We start from the raw sequence: 17,456 nt of genomic DNA on the forward strand, positions 1-17,456 counted from the left end.
GAGTAGAGTCGAAAATGTCACCTCCTTATCCGACACTAAGCAAGACTGGGGTCCTCCCGGTGGAGCATGGGGGTATAGCCTGGGGAGGAGGAGCTTTCTTTTTTATTTTCATAGTATCTCCTCCTAGTAATGACCTAGGCTATACCATGGTCTGTGTCCCCCAATGGAATGTACAAGAAAAAAATTTTACACTTAGGGCTCATGCACATGAACGTATTTTCTTTCCGTGTCCATTGTGTTTTTTTTGCAGACCATATGAAGAGCCATTCATTTCAATGGGTCCGAAAAAAATGTAAGGTGTGCATTCAGTTTCCGTATGTCTGTTCCACAAAAAAAAAAAAAAAATATATATAGAACATGTCCTATTACTGAAAAAACTTCAGATGGCCCGAGGCTGCCAAAGCAAGTAACATAGTAACATAGTACATAAGGCCGAAAAAAGACATTTGTCCATCCAGTTCGGCCTGTCATCCTACAAGTTGATCCAGAGGAAGGCAAAAAAACCCTGTGAGGTAGAAGCCAATTTTCCTCACTTTAGGGGAATAAAAAATTCCTTCCCGACTCCAATCAGGCAATCAGAATAACTCCCTGGATCAACGACCCCTCTCTAGTAGCTATAGCCTGTAATATTATTACACTCCAGAAATACATCCAGGCCCCTCTTGAATTCCTTTATTGTACTCACCATCACCACCTCCTCAGGCAGAGAGTTCCATAGTCTCACTGCTCTTAACGTAAAGAACCCTTTTCTATGTTTGTGTACAAACCTTCTTTCCTCCAAACGCAGAGGATGTCCCCTCGTCACAGTCACAGTCCTGGGGATAAATAGATGATGGGATAGATCTCTGTACTGCCCCCTGATATATTTATACATAGTAATTAGATCTCCCCTCAGTCGTCTTTTTTCTAACGTGAATAACCCTAATTTTGATAATCTTTCAGGATACTGTAGTTGCCCCATTCCAGTTATTACTTTAGTTGCCCTCCTCTGGACCCTCTCCAGCTCTGCTATGTCTGCCTTGTTTACAGGAGCCCAGAACTGTACACAGTACTCCATGTGTGGTCTGACCAGTGATTTGTAAAGTAGTAGGAATATGTTCTCATCACGGGCATCTATGCCCCTTTTGATGCAATCCATTATCTTATTGGCCTTGGCAGCCGCTGCCTGACACTGTTTTTTGCAGCTTAGTTTGCTGTTTATTAAAATTCCTAGATCCTTTTCCATGTCAGTGTTACCGAGTGTTTTACCATTTAGTATGTACGGGTGACTTGCATTATTCCTTCCCATGTGCATAACTTTACATTTCTCAGTGTTAAACCTCATCTGCCACTTATCTGCCCAAGCCTCCAATCTATCCAGATCCCTCTGTAGTAGTATACTGTCCTCTTCAGTGTTAATTACTTTACACAGTTTAGTGTCATCTGCGAAAATTGATATTTTACTATGCAAGCCTTCAAGTGAACAGCTCCCTCGATCTCGGTGCGGGGGAGCCATTCGATTGCTCCAGTACTACCTATTGTAAAGCAGGAACTCTGCTCTAAAATAGATAGTCATGATGTGATCTTCTGTCACGGCTGAGCAGTCTGACCGTAACAGGGATGTGATCAGCTAAGAAAACTTCATCATTAGTATCTATTGCAGAATTTCTGCTCTACAATAGATAGTAATGGAGCAACCGTACATAAGATATGCTGTCAGACTGAAAATCCTGATAGCAGATCTCACCAATGTGAAATTATTGCAGTGCTGATGCACAGTACAGCAAGGCCTCACTCTCATCTCCCCCAACCAAGTTGTAGAAGTGAAGGAAACCCGTTCTAGTCACATTCTAGGATGGGGTGCTGGAGGCCATGTTGATAACATTGCCAAAGAACCCCTTTAAACTCAACACCCCTGTCTAAGGATATTGCTCCACTTTTTGTGCCACCTAAGGGTTTTTTTGTGACTTAAAAAAACCTCAGTTGATAAATCGGGAGTAAAACTAAATAACATAGCAAACCACATCAACTTTCCTACTCACTTTTCAAAACTGGAGTAAGTGGTGTAAAAATACAAAACCTTGCAAAATTATTGAACAAAGAAATTCACAAAATAGGAAATCTCTATTTTACAACTTTTTGGAGCCAGAATTCTAGAGTACAGGACATAATGAAATCCCCCAATGTGTACTGTATGGCACTCTGAAGGGACTCATACAGTTGTAAGAAAAAGTATGTGAACCCTATGGAATTACCTCGATTTCAGCATGGATATGCAGAAAGATCAATAATTGAAATGAATAAAATACAGTCTGATTGTGCTAAACTAATAACACAGTTGATGTATTTTATTGAGCACATTTAGTAAACATCTACAAAGAAGGGATTTTGGACCATTCATTCGTGTATATGTGTTTCAGCTCAGCAATATTTCAGAGATGCCTTGTGTGCACAGCACAGTTAAGGTACTTTCACACTAGCGTTATTCTTTTCCGGCACAGAGTTCCGTCCTAGGGGCTCAATACCGGAAAAGAACTGATCAGTTTTATCCTAATGCATTCTGAATGGAGAGAAATCCGTTCAGGATGCATCAGGATGTCTTCAGTTCAGTCTTTTTGCCTTTTCAGGACGGAGATAAAACTGCAGCATGCTACGGTATTATCTCCGTCCAAAATTCCGGAACACTTGCCGGAATGCCTGATCCGGCAATTTTTCCATTGAAATGCATTAATGCCGGATCCGGCCCCGAGTGTTCCGGCAAAACGGATCTCGCATTGCGGTCAGCGCATGCTCAGACAGCAAAAAAAAAAAAAAAAGTGAAAAAAATTTAAAAAAAAAAGTGAAAAAAAGTAAAAAAAAAAAAGGAAAAAAATGCCGGATCAGTTTTTCCGGATGACAACGGCGACGGAACTGCCTGCCGGAATCCTCTGCCGCAAGTGTGAAAGTACCCTTAAGATCATGCCACAGCATCTCTATAGGGTAAAACTGATAATGCAGGCAATATATATTGACGAACTATTAGCGTAGGATAGGTTATCAATATCTGATCAGCAGGGGTCTGACACCAGGCACCCCAGCCGATCAGCTATTTGAAGAGGAGGAAGCAAAGCTCTATGAGAGCTCTACTTCCTCTTCACTGCCCGTCATCTTGGAAGTTTCAGTGGTGTACCATAATGATAAGTACTTGTAATTATACTATGCCAACGCGTCAGAGGAGATGACACATAGTGTAATGAACAGAAAGCAGAGTTCGCATGGAGCATGGCCTCCTCTTCAAACAGCTGATCGGCGGGGGTGCCAGGTATTGGATCCCAACCAATCTGATATTGATGACCAATCCTGACGATAGGTCATCAATATATATGGCCTGCACAACCCCTTTATGGTCTGGATTCTGACTTTGCTATTGCAAAACAGAAATAATCTTTTTCAATCATTCTTTCTATGACGTTCTTGTATGCTTGAGGTCTTTGGGCCAGATTTATCATTACTCTGACAGCTCACTCCACTTTTATATATGGCTAAAGTCAGTTTTAGCCAAGTCAGATTTATGATCGGCCCTTTAAGACTGTAATAAATGTGGTTTGACGGTAGCAGTTTATCCGTCAGTAAGCGGCTTTACAAAAGTCGCATAAGATAAGCATGGTACTCACTGGAGTAATTTTGCGCATTTTTTAGCGACTTTTTAAATTGTTGCAATAGTAAATCTGTCTAGAGGTTTATTTACATAAGAAAACACGCCAACTTTCAGAAAACTGGCGAGCATAGTGCAGAGCCAATAAAAGTCGCAATTTTTCCGACTTTTTCACTCCATTATTCTGACTTGAGCTAATGATAAATCTGGCCCTTTGTATTTTTGCACCTTCTACCATCGCTTCAGCCTGAGGTCATGGACTATTGCCCTTACATTCTGCTGTAAAACTTTGACACCATAGATTTCACTGCTCCTCCCTTCAGCATGTTTCATTGTTGAGCTGGGATTTTGGTGTTGGTGTGCAGTGTTCTTTTTCCTCCAAACAAAATTTGTATATTTGTGCCATCATCCATTTTTGTCTCGTTGTGGAACACCTCAGAATTTCAAAGAACCCACTTACTTTCTCTTGCAATTGTAGTATGTGATTAAATAGCTTAATACACTAAAACACTCACCCTCTGAGCCCTTTCATGTTCCTCTTTGGCTTTTTTCAGTCGCTCCTTGCGTTCATTAATTTCCTTTTCTTGACGCTTACGTTCATATTTTCGTTTGTGTTCTACAATTTTCTGGGCCTAAGTGAACATTTTTGTTTTTCCATTAAATATGTTTAAAAACATTAGCACTGTATACAATATATGGCCAACAATAGAAATAAGAGATTTAAGACCACATGCAGATCCTTAAACAATTAAACATTGGCGGATAATGATGATTTTTATGGGAAATAGACTCCATCTAATTTGCATTGGGGCATTCCGCCTCTTTAGTGCAGATGTTAGGGTTTCAAAAGCAGATGTCAGTTGGGGTGGATTTGGGGAGTTTAGGCCAACATGCCTGGTCCTTTTTTGTCTCAGAAGATACAGTGGGTGTTGTCTGGCAGCGGCTTATTTCTCTTTTCCCATTAGGACTATATGCTGAACTGAGCATGCATGTGGAATCGGGAGGAATAGCTGTCAACCTACAGCTATCTAAAGTGTATGGCTACCTTAAAGAGAAACCTCCAGTCAGGAGATAAATGATATGCAAGTCATGAGTAAAGGCTATTAATTTCCTCAAATCTCTTAACCTCACAGTGGTTATCAATGTCTGGTTTTGCTGCAGTGCCTAGTCTGGGACATCAAATTAATGGATTTGGCTATTTATCTATGTCCTTTAAAACCGATACATAAAATTAAGCATCTTCATAAACACGCTAGTTGCGCTAAACCTCACCAAACACATTTGTGATACATTGAAACCACAGGAACTCCTAATGTAAGCCAACAATCCAAACAGTGTTTTAGTAGCTGTGTGACATTTAGAAATATAGTTGTGGCTTACTACTCGGCCAGAAACCTTTATAAATGCATATTTAAATAAATGGACTATGGTAAGTACTCCCACTGAAATCAATGTAAAGGGTTTTAGTAGTGTTTGGAATGCATATAAGACATAGCATAAAACACGTGTTTTACGTGATCAAATACCCAGCATATTTTTGGCCATGTGAGCATAGCCTGATGGGAGCTTTACACCAGCAATGCATGGTGTTGATCAGTATATTTCAATCAGATTCAGATTTATACAGTATTCAAATCCAGAAGCTCTATATAGTGCGATCGGATGTTTATTAACTGGTTACACGCCGCTTGCTGTATATTTATGGCAGGCAGTCCAGATCTCTAGTGACCACGCCAGATTATATTTACAGTGCAGACTTTTTCTGGCTGTCCTACTCGGTGACCAACATTCTTCCATGTAGTAACTGTTAATGTGACAGCTATCAATCACTGATAGGACCACCAACCTAGAAAACACAAGTTTGCTTTTGTGTTGTCATTCTTTTGTGTCTTTTTGAAATTACCATTTGTTTACCATTCGGGATTAGGATTCATAACTAATCACAAAACAGCCCACCGTATACTTACCATGGCACAATACAATACAGTTAGAGCAAAAATGCTAATGTAATTTTTCCATTTTTAATAGAACCTTTGCAGATAATATTTATCTTCCAAGAAGAGCGGTTTGTTGAAAGTAGATCAGAGGGAAAAAATGGCACAGATGTGCCAGACATGAAGGGGCATCTTGTGGATTTTTTGGGTGTCCTTTTTAGTGGGATATTTTTCAGACATCATTCCAGGTTTGAACAACATGGGGGACGCTCACCAGCTATTCTGGAGCCCAGCCCACTGTCCACCCCTCAGTGCAAATATAAACCCAAACAAAAAAATGGCTGGCTCACAGTAATTAGCATTTAATTTTGCTAGTACAGGTCATAAAATCAAAATACATAAACTTCACTTTCACATAACCATATCTATAAATAAAAGTTCATTTTGTGTACGGTCCCTTTAAATTTAGAGCTCTCGCATGAAAAAAATACAAAATAGCAGCTTCCTTAGGCCCCTTTCACACGAGCGAATTTTCCCCGCGGATGCGTTGCGGGAGGTGAACGCACAGCATCCGCACGGAATCCTGACCCATTCATTTCTATGGGGCTGTTCACATTACCAGTGATTTTCACGCATCACTTGTGCGTTGCGTGAAAATCGCAGCATGCTCCTCTTTGTGCGTTTTTCACGTAACGCAAGCCCCATAGAAATGAATGGGGTTGCGTGAAAATCGCAAGCATCCGCAAGCAAGTGCGGATGCGGTGCGATTTTCACGCATGGTTGCTAGGAGACGATCGGGATGGAGACCCGATCATTATTATTTTCCCTTATAACATGGTTATAAGGGAAAATAATAGCATTCTGAATACAGAATGCATAGTACAATAGGGCTGGAGGGGTTAAAAAATAAATAATCATTTAACTCACCTTAGTCCATGGTGAATCACCATGGTAAAAGATCATGTGACGTACCATGTGATGACCAGAGTGACGTCATCAAAGGTCCTTTACCTATAATTAATGCTCACCACAGGTCTTATTCAGTAAAGGGGACAGAAGGAGATGCCGGGCCGCGATCAATTGGACTAAAGTGAGTTAAATGATTTTATTAATTTTTTTAACCCCTCTAGCGCTGTTTTACTATGCATTCTGTATTCAGAATGCTATTATTTTCCCTTATAACCATGTTTAGGGATCGACCGATATTGATTTTTTAGGGCCGATACCGATAATTTGTGAACTTTCAGGCCGATAGCCGATAATTTATACCGATATTCTGGGAATTTTCATTTTTGAGAAAAAAAATATAATTCCTACACAAATCTGCTGAAAATTAATATGTTTATTGTTAATGTGTATTTTTTTGTTTATTGTTAATGTGTATTTTTTTTTTATAAATCTTTTTCATTTATACTTAATATTTTTGTGTTTTTTTTTTTTACTAACTTTTAGCCCCCTTAGGGACTAGAACCCTTGTCCCATTCACCCTGATAGATCTCTATCAGGGTGAATAGGAGCTCACACTGTCCCTGCTGCTCTGTGCTCTGTGCACACAGCAGCATGGAGCTTACCATGGCAGCCAGGGCTTCAATAGCGTCCTGGCTGCCATGGTAACCGATCGGAGCCCCAGGATTACACAGCTGGGGCTCCGATCGGAGGAGGAGGGGATCCTGTGGCCACTGCCACCAATGATTAATACTGGGGGGGGGGCGCACTGCACCACCAACGTTTTTACTATTGGGATGGGGGGCGCACTGCGCCACCAATGTTTTTACTATTGGGATGGGGGTGGGGGGCGCACTGCGCCACCAATGAAGATAAGTCTCTCAATCATTCATATACAGGAGGCGGGAGCTGGATGCAGAATCACATAGCCGGCTCCCGACCTCTATGAGCGGTAGCTGCAATCCGCGGCACCTAAGGGGTTAACTACCGCGGATCGCAGCTATCGCTCATAGAGGTCGGGAGCCGGCTATGTGATTCTGCAGCCAGCTCCCGCCTCCTGTATATGAATGAATGGCTTATCTTCATTGGTGGCACAGTGGCCACAGCCCCTCCCCTCCTCTTATGTTCTCTCCTCTCATTGGCGGCAGCGGCAGCAGCAGCACAGGGGGAGGGAGACACGGCTTCCTTCTCCCCTGTGCTGCGGAGGGAACACTGAGAGCAGCGCGTTCTGTGTTCCCAATACGTTATCGGTATATCGGCAAAATAGATGCCGATACCGATAACGTTCAAAATCCTCAATATCGGCCGATAATATCGGCCAAACCGATAATCGGTCGATCCCTAACCATGTTATAAGGGAAAATAATACAATCTACACAACAACGATCCCAAGTCCGAACTTCTGTGAAGAAGTTCGAGTTTGGGTACCAAACGTGCGATTTTTCTCACGCGAGTGCAAAACGCATTACAATGTTTTGCACTCGCGCGGAAAAATCGCGGGTGTTCCCGCAACGCACCCGCACATTTTCCTGCAACGCCCGTGTGAAAGAGGCCTTATAGTTTCTATGTTCTGGGCGTGTGGTTTATAGTACCATTAGTTGTATGCTCTGTTGTCTATGTTATTCAGTGATAGGTTTATGACAAACTCTGTTGAATTGTTTAAATGTATCCACGTTCATAGACAGATTGCTACAACAGTCTGCGGTTAGTTGTTGCCATGTGTACACGTACTTTGTTAGTCATACATTCAGTCAGTCCGCAACTGATTTCGCCAATGTATTACTCACGGTTGCGACCATTGTGCCCGCTTTCTCTGCGACTTACCTCTTGACAGGTTACTTCAGTTGTGCCACTCCTTGCTGCGTGTCTCCCAACGCATGTATACTCGACCTGCTGGGACGCCTACAGCTTATAGAAGTCTTATCAGTACCAAAGCAAAGAAATGCCTCTGTCCACACTGCCTGTTCAGTGGCTGCCAACCAGATGCGTTTCGGAACGATACAGTTCCTTCCTCAGTGGAATAGAAAAAATAATGCATGAATTCTAGGACCCAACCTTCAGATTTTTAAACTAGTTTAGGTAAAAACTAATATCTGGACTGGATCATCATTTAGGAAACTTTATTATAGTTACTATTCGCATCAACTGCTAGATTCATAAACATCAGTTCGCAATATGCGTTTTCTTGCTTTGTTATAATAAAATATATGATTTTCCCTATATTCTTCTCTATCAACATTATAAAGACAGAGAAACATTAACACCTAAGTATAATAAAATTATCGCAAAATTAATAAAAATTAAAAAAAAATATATACAACTTGCTTATTGAGGTTTCAAGTCTTATATTTTATTTATTTTTATTTACATTTATTTTGTGATAATTTTATTATACTTTGGTATTAATGTTTCTCTGTAACATAGTAACATAATATATAAGGCCGAAAAAAGACAGCTATCCATCCAGTTCGGCTTGTTATCCTGCAGGTAGATCCAGAGGAAGAAGTCAATTTTCCCCACTTAAGCGGAAAGAAATTCCTTCCCAACTCCAATCAGGCAATCAGAATAACTCCCTGGATCAACGACCCCTCTCTAGTAGCTATAGCCTGTAATTTTATTACACTCCAGAAATACATCCAAGCCCCTCTCGAATTCCTTTATTGTACTCACCATCACCACCTGCTCAGGCAGAGAGAGAGTTCCATAGTCTCACTGCTCTTACCGTAAAGAATCCTTTTCCATGTTTGTGTACAAACCTTCTTTCCTCCAGACACAGAGGGTGTCCCCACCGTCACAGTCCTGGGGATAAATAGATGATGGGAGAGATCTCTATACTGACCCCTGATATATTTATACATAGTAATTAGATCTCCCCTCTCAGTCGTCTTTTTTCTAAAGTGAATAACCTAATGTTGATCATCTTTCAGGATGCTGTAGTCTCCCCATTCCAGTTATTATTTTAGTTGCCCTCCTCTGAACCCTTTCCAGCTCTGCTGTCTGCCTTGTTCACAGGAGCCCAGAATTGTACACAGTACTCCATGTGTGGTCTGACTAGTGATTTGTAAAGTGTTAGGACTAAGTTCTCATCATGGGCATCTATACCCCTTTTGATGCAACCCATTATCTTATTGGCCTTGGCAGCAGCTGCCTGACACTGGTTTTTACTGCTTAGTTTGCTGTTTATTAAAATTCCTAGGTCCTTTTCCATGTCAGTGTTACCGAGTGTTTTACCATTTAGTATGTACGGGTGACTTGCATTATTCCTTCCCATGTGCATAACCTTACATTTGTCAGTGTTAAACCTCATCTGCCACTTCTCTGCCCAAGCCTCTAATCTATCCAGATCCATCTGTAGCTGTATACTGTCCTCTTCTGTGTTAATTACTTTACACAGTTTAGTGTCATCTGCAAAATACTTCAATTACTCTTACAGGTAATATGTTTTCCATGAGCCCATGACAGCACCTGTGACAGCACCTGTGAGAGATCCTCCCCCTTCCGGACAGGAAACAGGAACTTCCCAGATCTTTAAATTGGTCCCTTGCCTTCCACCACTCAGTATTTGACAAGATTCCTGGGACCAGCAATGCACCTATATATAGTGAAACTAAAAACACAAGCAAGAAAGCACACCAGAAAAAAACACTGCGCCAAATATATGCCAGGCATATCTCTTCTCATTACCGGTAAGAGTAATTGAAGTATTTCCATTACGCCCCATGACAGCACCTGTGAGAGACTAGACTAGATAACTATTAGGGAGGGACTAAAGCCTGCAGCACCTTTCTCCCAAAAGAGATATCCTGCACAGATGAAAGGTCCAACCTATAGTGCTTGTAAAACGTAGAGGGGGAACTCCACGTTGCAGCCCTACAGATTTGTTCAATGGTAGCGCACCCTTTTTCTGCCCAGGAAGAGGCTACTGCCCTGGTGGAATGGGCTGAAAAATCTGAAGGGACCTGACAATCTGATTGTGAATATGCCAAACCTATCGCTCTCTTGATTCATCTGGCTAAAGTACGGCTTGTAACTTTCGAACCCCTGTTCTGACCCTGAAACTGAACAAAGAGTTGCAGGGTTTTTCTTAAGTCCTTCGTAGACTCTAAATATGCACAGACACACCTTCTGACATCTAAAGTATGAAAGGATTTTTCTCCTTCATTCTTTGGGTCCTGACAAAAGGAAGGGAGAACTATTTCCTGAGACTTATGGAATACCGACACTACTTTGGGAAGGAATGCAGGATCCGGTTTGAAAACAATTCTATCCTCCAGAATCTGAGTATATGGTGGGGAAGAGGACAAAGCGGATAGTTCTCCTACTCGTCTGGCGGATGTAATGGCCACTAAAAATACAGTCTTATAGGACAGCATCTTTAAGGGGACGTCCCCAAGAGGCTCAAACGGGGCCTTGGTTAGAGCAGAAAGAACCAGGTTAAGGTCCCATGGGGCTGACTTAGATTTAACTATAGGACATAGTCTAGAGGATCCCTTAATTAACCTTTTGACCCAAGGATGAGTAGCCAATCGAAAGTCAAATAGGACACTCAGTGCTGAGACTTGTACCTTGAGAGTGCTGGGTTTAAGCTTTTCGTTAAGGCCTTCCTGTAAAAAATGTAAAATTAACGGGATGTTGGTTGAGCTCAAGTCTAAGCCTGGACCTGCAAACTGAAGGAAGGTCTTCCATACCCTCAGATAGATTTCAGAGGTGACTTTTTTCCTACTAGCTAGGATAGTCCCAATGACTTGTTCTGATAGGCCTCTAGACCTGAAGAATGTCCTCTCAAAATCCAGGCTGTCAGGTGGAGGTTCTTGACTTCCGGATGATGTAGAGGGCCCTGATATAATAGGTCCTGTCTTTCTGGAAGTATCCAGGGATCAGCTATTGATAGTCTCCTCAACCAAGCAAACCAGACTCTTCTTGGCCAAAATGGTGCTATTAGTATCACTGTTGCCTGCTCCCCACTGATCTTCTGGATCACTCTGGGCAATAGGCTGATGGAAGGGAAAGCATAGACTAGGCCCTTCCCCCATGTCTGTGAGAGCGCATCTGTGCCTATCGACTGATCCTCCCTGCTCAGAGAAAATAAACTTTTGCACTTTTTGTTTTCCACCGAGGCGAATAGATCTATCGTGGGGGATCCCCATAGGGCCTCTATTTGGTGAAATACTTCCTGATTCAGACACCAATTCGCCTGACTGAACCTGTGTCTGCTGAGAAAGTCTGCCTGGTGATTCTCTGAGCCTTTCAAATGAACCGCTGAGAGAGAAAGAGCTTTCCACTGTATTAACAAGAAAATACTGGATGCCAGCTGCATTAGTTGAGGGGATCTTGTTCCCCCTTGCTTGTTTATATAAGCTACCACCGAGGCATTGTCTGATAGGATCCGGACATGTTTTTGAGGCAAAGATGGGAGACTTTCCTTTAATGCGCACAGGACTGCTCTTAACTCCCTGGCATTCTGGGACTGAGCACTCTGGGTATTTGACCAAGGACCTTGGAAAAACCCCAAAACTGAATGGGCCCCCCATCCCCAAGGGCTTGCGTCGGTGGTTATTATTAAGGGGTCGTGTCTCACCCACTCTACCCCCTGACTGAGGTTCGGAATTTTTAGCCACCAAGCTAGGGACCGGGTTACTGACCCCGGGATTACAATCTTGCGATATAGGGATAGCGACCTCCCGTCCCATTTGGACAAAATGTGCCATTGCAGTATTCTGGACCTGAATTGGGCCCACCTCACAGCTGGAATACAAGCCGTCATCAGACCCAGAATAGACATAGCTTTTCTTAGGGAAACTTCCTTGGTTTTGCTGAAAGACCTGATCTTCTGCTGAATACCCTCCTTCTTGTCTGCCGGAAGATAAGATTTCTGTGTCTGAGAATCTAATAGGATGCCTAGAAAAATGCATTTGGGAGGTTGGAATCAGGGATGATTTGTCCCAATTTATTAACCAGCCCCGTCAGGATCCCCAGGACCTTCTGTATTTGAGATCTCAACAGCTCTGGGGACTGCCCTACCAAGAGAAGGTCGTCCAGGTATGAGATTATAATTATGTCCGACCTTCTTACTTCTGCCATTACCTCCGCCATTAGCTTTGTGAAGAGCCTGTGATATCCCAAAAGGAAGTGCTCTGAACTGCAAATGGACGATTGATTCTTCCATCTTCACTGCTACCCTCAGGTATCTCTGGGACAAAGGATGAATAGGCATGTGATAGTAGGCATCTTTTATATCTATTGAGGCCATCACGCAGTTGGGGAACAGATGGAGGACCGTGGAAGAGATGGATTCCATCCTGAATTTCTGGTAGGACAGATATTGGTTGAGACCCTTCAAATTTATTATCAGCCTGAACGTACCGTTGGGCTTGGGGACCAGAAATAGGGTTGAATAAAAACCCTCTCCTTGTACGTTCTTTGGGACTGGAACAAGGACTGCCTTTTCCAGGAGGTTGTTTATTTCCTCCGTAAGTGCCGCCTGTTTTGGAGAATTTTGGTTTAATGAAGTAATTTTGAATGTCCTGGGTGGTAGCCTTTTGAAGTCTAAGCGATAGCCTTCCTTTATAACACCCTTTACCCAGGCGCTTGCGGTAATATTTTGCCAGGCTGGAAAAAATAAAGAAAGACGACCGCCTACTTGGGGTCTGGCGTCATTGTTGAGTGGAACTTGAAGTTTGAGGTCTGGATTTAAAAGCACACTTTTTGATTTATCGGATCTCCATTCCCTTCTTTTCTTTTGATCCCCGAAACCTTTCCCTCTCTCATTAGTCCGAAATGGCTTCCCCTGTCTAGGAAAGTAAAAAGTGCTGAAAATCCTTTTTTCCTATCAGATGCCTTATCTAAGATATCATCTAAGGCCGACCCAAACAAAAAAATCTGCTTGGCAAGGGAGGGCACAAAGCTTAGATTTTGAAGCCACATCGCCCTTCCACCCCTTCAACCATAAGGACCTTCTGGCTGACTTGGACAGTGCGGCCGCTCTAGCGGAAAGCCTCAATGCATCAGAGATAAAGTCCACTGCACTGGCCATAGTTGGTATAGCCTCCAGCAGCTGATCCCTAGGAGTCTTGTTCTCTATAGGAGACTCTAATTCCTCCAACCAGAGCTTTAATGACCTTGCCACCGAAGTAGTCGCTATATTTGGTTTAAAGGCAGAAGTGGAAGCTTCCCAATTTCTCCTTAAGTATGTTTCAGCCCTTTTGTCCATGGGATCTTTAAGGGACCCTAAATCCTCAAACGGGAGAGCTGACTTCTTATTTATCTTAGCTACGGGAGCGTCTACCCTCGGTACCTCCTGCCAAGCTGATACTTCTTGATTGTCAAAGGGGTACTTTCTCTTGACCGCTCTAGGGATAAAGAATTTTTTATTGCGTTTCTCCCATTCACGTTTAATCAGGTCTTTGATACAGTCCTGAATGGGAAACACCCTAGACTTTTTAAGGCTTTAGGCTCTCAAACATAAGCTCTGGTCTAGACCTGGACTCCTTTTCTTCCTCCAGCTCCATCGTGGATCTAACCGCCTTCAATAGTAGATCCGTATCTTCCGCTCTAAATAACGGCTTCCCTGTCAAATCCTCAGAGGAGGAATCTGAGTCTGCAATAGCGCCCTCCTCAGACCCCATAGTATCCTCCACTATCGCCTGAGCACTCTTATGTCTTGATGAGCTAGGCAGGGATTTTTTAAGATCCGCCACAGAAGAACGGACTTCATTTTTAACTAAGTCTTGGATACTTTGCAATAAAGATGGCGACTCCTCTGCCACTAACTTATCCAGACATAGTTGACAACATGTTTTGGGGTAAGACGGATCCAACTTCCGCTTGCAAATTCCATACTCCTTAGCTCTTGTTTTGTGGGAAGCTTTTCTTGGGGCTTCTTTACCCTGCATTTAATAAAACAGCCTAATCAGTCTAATCTGAGCATAATAATAACTCCCCAAAGGGAGATGGTGGGGGTTAACCCCTCTTACCCCCAGGAGTACCATGCTGGATTCAGAAAGCTGCTCCTGTCTGTCAGTGTGCGGTTGTACTTCCCCTTCTTCCTGCATTATAATGCTGCTTCAAGGAAGGCCAAAGGAGGGCCGCCTGCCGTCCGGTCGGTCTGCTTGCTGCTGCTCCCTCCACGCTGGCTGGCCGGCGTTCCCTTTTTCAAATGGGCCAGCGCAGCGCCCGCCATCACTTCCGGTGCGACGCGCACGCCCAGACTCTGCCTGCCTCAATGAGAGGAGAAGATCCACCTCCCCCCTCAACTTCGCCGGCTAGGCAGGGCCACAGGCAGCTACAGGCATCCCCCCATGGCTATTGAAGAAGGGATGAAAAGACGCCGGGCTTCTCAGAGGCTCCTAGTGGAGACTTACGCCGACAGGTACCTCCACTAGGTTTCCATTTAACCCTAAAGGTCCTGCAGCAAAAAAAAAAAAATAGACCTGGAAAGAAATCCTCCTGTCCCTGAACAGGAAACAGGAAAGAACTGAGTGGTGGAAGGCAAGGGACCAATTTAAAGATCTGGGAAGTTCCCGTTTCCTGTCCGGAAGGGGGTGGATCTCTCACAGGTGCTGTCATGGGGCGTAATGGAAAATGTATATTTTACTATGCAAGCCTTCTACAAGATCATTAATAAATATATTGGAGAATAGGGCCCAATACTGACCCCTGAGGTACTCCGCTAGTGACAGTGACCCAATCTGAGTGTGTACCATTAATAACCACCCTCTGTTTTCTATCCCTCAGCCAGTTACTTACCCACATAGACGTTTTCTCCCAGTCCGAGCATTCTCATTTTATATACTAACCTTTTATGTGGTAAAGTGTCAAATGCTTTGGAGAAGTCCAGATATACAACATCCATTGATTCGCCGCTGTCAAGTCTAGAACTTACCTCCTCATAGAAACTGATCAAATTAATTTGACATGACCAATCCCTCATGAAGTCATGCTGATATGGCGTTATTTGTTTGTTTTCTTTGAGATTCTCCAAGATAGCATCTCTTAGAAAACCTTCAGTCTACTTTCACACTGGCGTTTTGGCTTTCCGTTTGTGAGATCCGTTCAGGGCTCTCACAAGCGGTCCAAAACGAATCAGTTTTGCCCTAATGCATTCTGAAAGGAAAAGGATCCGCTCAGAATACATCAGTTTGCCTCCATTCTGCTTGCAGCGTTTTGGTGTCCATCTGACAAAACTGAGCCAAAATGATCCTGGGACACAATGTAAGTCAATGGGGACGGATCCGTTTTCTATGACACAATCTGGCACAATAGAAAATGGATCCGTCCCCCATTGACTTTCAATAGTGTTCAAGACGGATCCGTCTTGGCTATGTTATGAAAAAAAATAATATAGCACTGAATATCTGATATATAACTAAGCTAAGCAAGTTTTATGCAAAAAATATATATATATTTCCTAATTTCCCCATTCTTTTCTGGCCATTTGTTTACATGCAATAAAAACAATCTCTGCCCCTCCCCCTGCTCTGCTAAGGGAGTGAATACAAGAGCTGCCCTGAGTGACATGTCTGCCTGCTGGGAGACTCAGCAGTATGTTGTATGTGTAGGACTACAAGTCCCAGCTGTATAATGACACTGCTAAGGGAGTGGATACAAGAGCTGCCCTGAGTGCTGGGAGAAAACAGCAACTTGTAAGTGTAGAACTACAAGTTCCACTTATATAATGACACTGCTAATACACACAGGATCTTCCCCCTACCTGTAATGCTTTGCAGAACTTCTCTTTCATCTCCTGTGCCCAGCATTTGTCTCCTCACTGCCTGCAGCTACACAGTAAACACTTCAGCCCTGAGTCTGTGCAGCTGAAGGGGTTAAGATTCCTAGGATAGAGCACACAGCAGGCAGTGAAGGGGGGGGGGGGGCAGCACAGTGACATCTGGTTTACAGGCTTGTAAACGACCTTTATCAGAGCTGGGAGAGAAGCTGACATCACAGGTCATGTGACCCTCAGTGAAATCTGAGAAACCAGCCACTGGAGATAGTGAGAATTGGAAAGCTGTTACATTTGCCCAGTTAGGAACATAGAAAGAGCAAAAAAATAACTCGGTTAACCCCTTTAAAGATAATACAACCGGATCCGTTCTGAACGGATGCAGACGGTTGTATTATCTGAACGGATCCGCACAAAATGAGAGTGTGAAAGTAGCCTTACCCACAACAGATGTTAAACTTACCGGCCTATAGTTTCTGTCTTTATAATGTTGATAGAGAAGAATATAGGGAAAATCATATCTTTTATTATGACAAAGCAAGAAAACGCATAATGCGAACTGATGTTTATGAATCTACCAGTTGATGTATAAGAAAGTTTCCCAAATGATGATCCGGTCCAAATATTAGTTTTTACCTAAACTAGTTTAAAAATCTTAAGTTTGGGTCCTAGAATTCATGCATTATATTTTCAATACCACTGAGGAAGGAACTGTATAGTTCCAAAACGCGTCTGGTTGGCAACCACTGAACAGGTGGTATGGACAGAGGCTTATCAGTACCAAAGCTAAGAAAAGACTTCTATAAAAGCAGGTTGAGTATGCATGCGTTGGGAGACGCGTAGACTGTTGTAGCGATCTGTCTATGAACGTAGATACATTTAAACAAGTCAACAGAGTGTGTCATAAGCCTATCACTGAATAAAAGACAACAGAGCATAAAACTAACAGTACTATAAACCACACGCCCAGAAGAAACTGTAAGGAAGCTGCTATTTTGTATTATTTTAATTTTTTACATGCGAGAGCTCTGCATTTAAAGAGACCGTACAAAAAATGAACTTTTATTTATAGGTATTTTTGTGTGAATGTGAAGTTTATATATTTGATTTTAGGATATGTACTAGCAAAATTAAATGCAAATTACTTTGAGCCAGCCATTTTTTATCATTCCAGGTTTGCAGATGCCTTGAGGTACAAGAACGTAAGAAACACCCCCCCCCCCCCCCCCCCCCCAAACATCTT

General features: G+C 42.8%; 1 protein-coding gene across 1 annotated transcript in view; it reads right to left on the minus strand.

Moving 5' to 3' along the window:
- The window catches only part of ST13 (ST13 Hsp70 interacting protein), a 325,403-nt gene that overhangs the window by 62,457 nt on the left and 245,490 nt on the right, over positions 1 to 17,456 (minus strand). The window contains exon 9 of the mRNA XM_040406554.1: positions 4,129 to 4,245. Within this exon, the coding sequence (XP_040262488.1) occupies positions 4,129 to 4,245 (117 nt within the window). The remainder of the gene's footprint in view (positions 1 to 4,128; positions 4,246 to 17,456) is intronic.

Source organism: Bufo bufo, chromosome 9 (genome assembly GCF_905171765.1).
Source record: "Bufo bufo chromosome 9, aBufBuf1.1, whole genome shotgun sequence".
Lineage (NCBI taxonomy): Eukaryota > Metazoa > Chordata > Amphibia > Anura > Bufonidae > Bufo > Bufo bufo.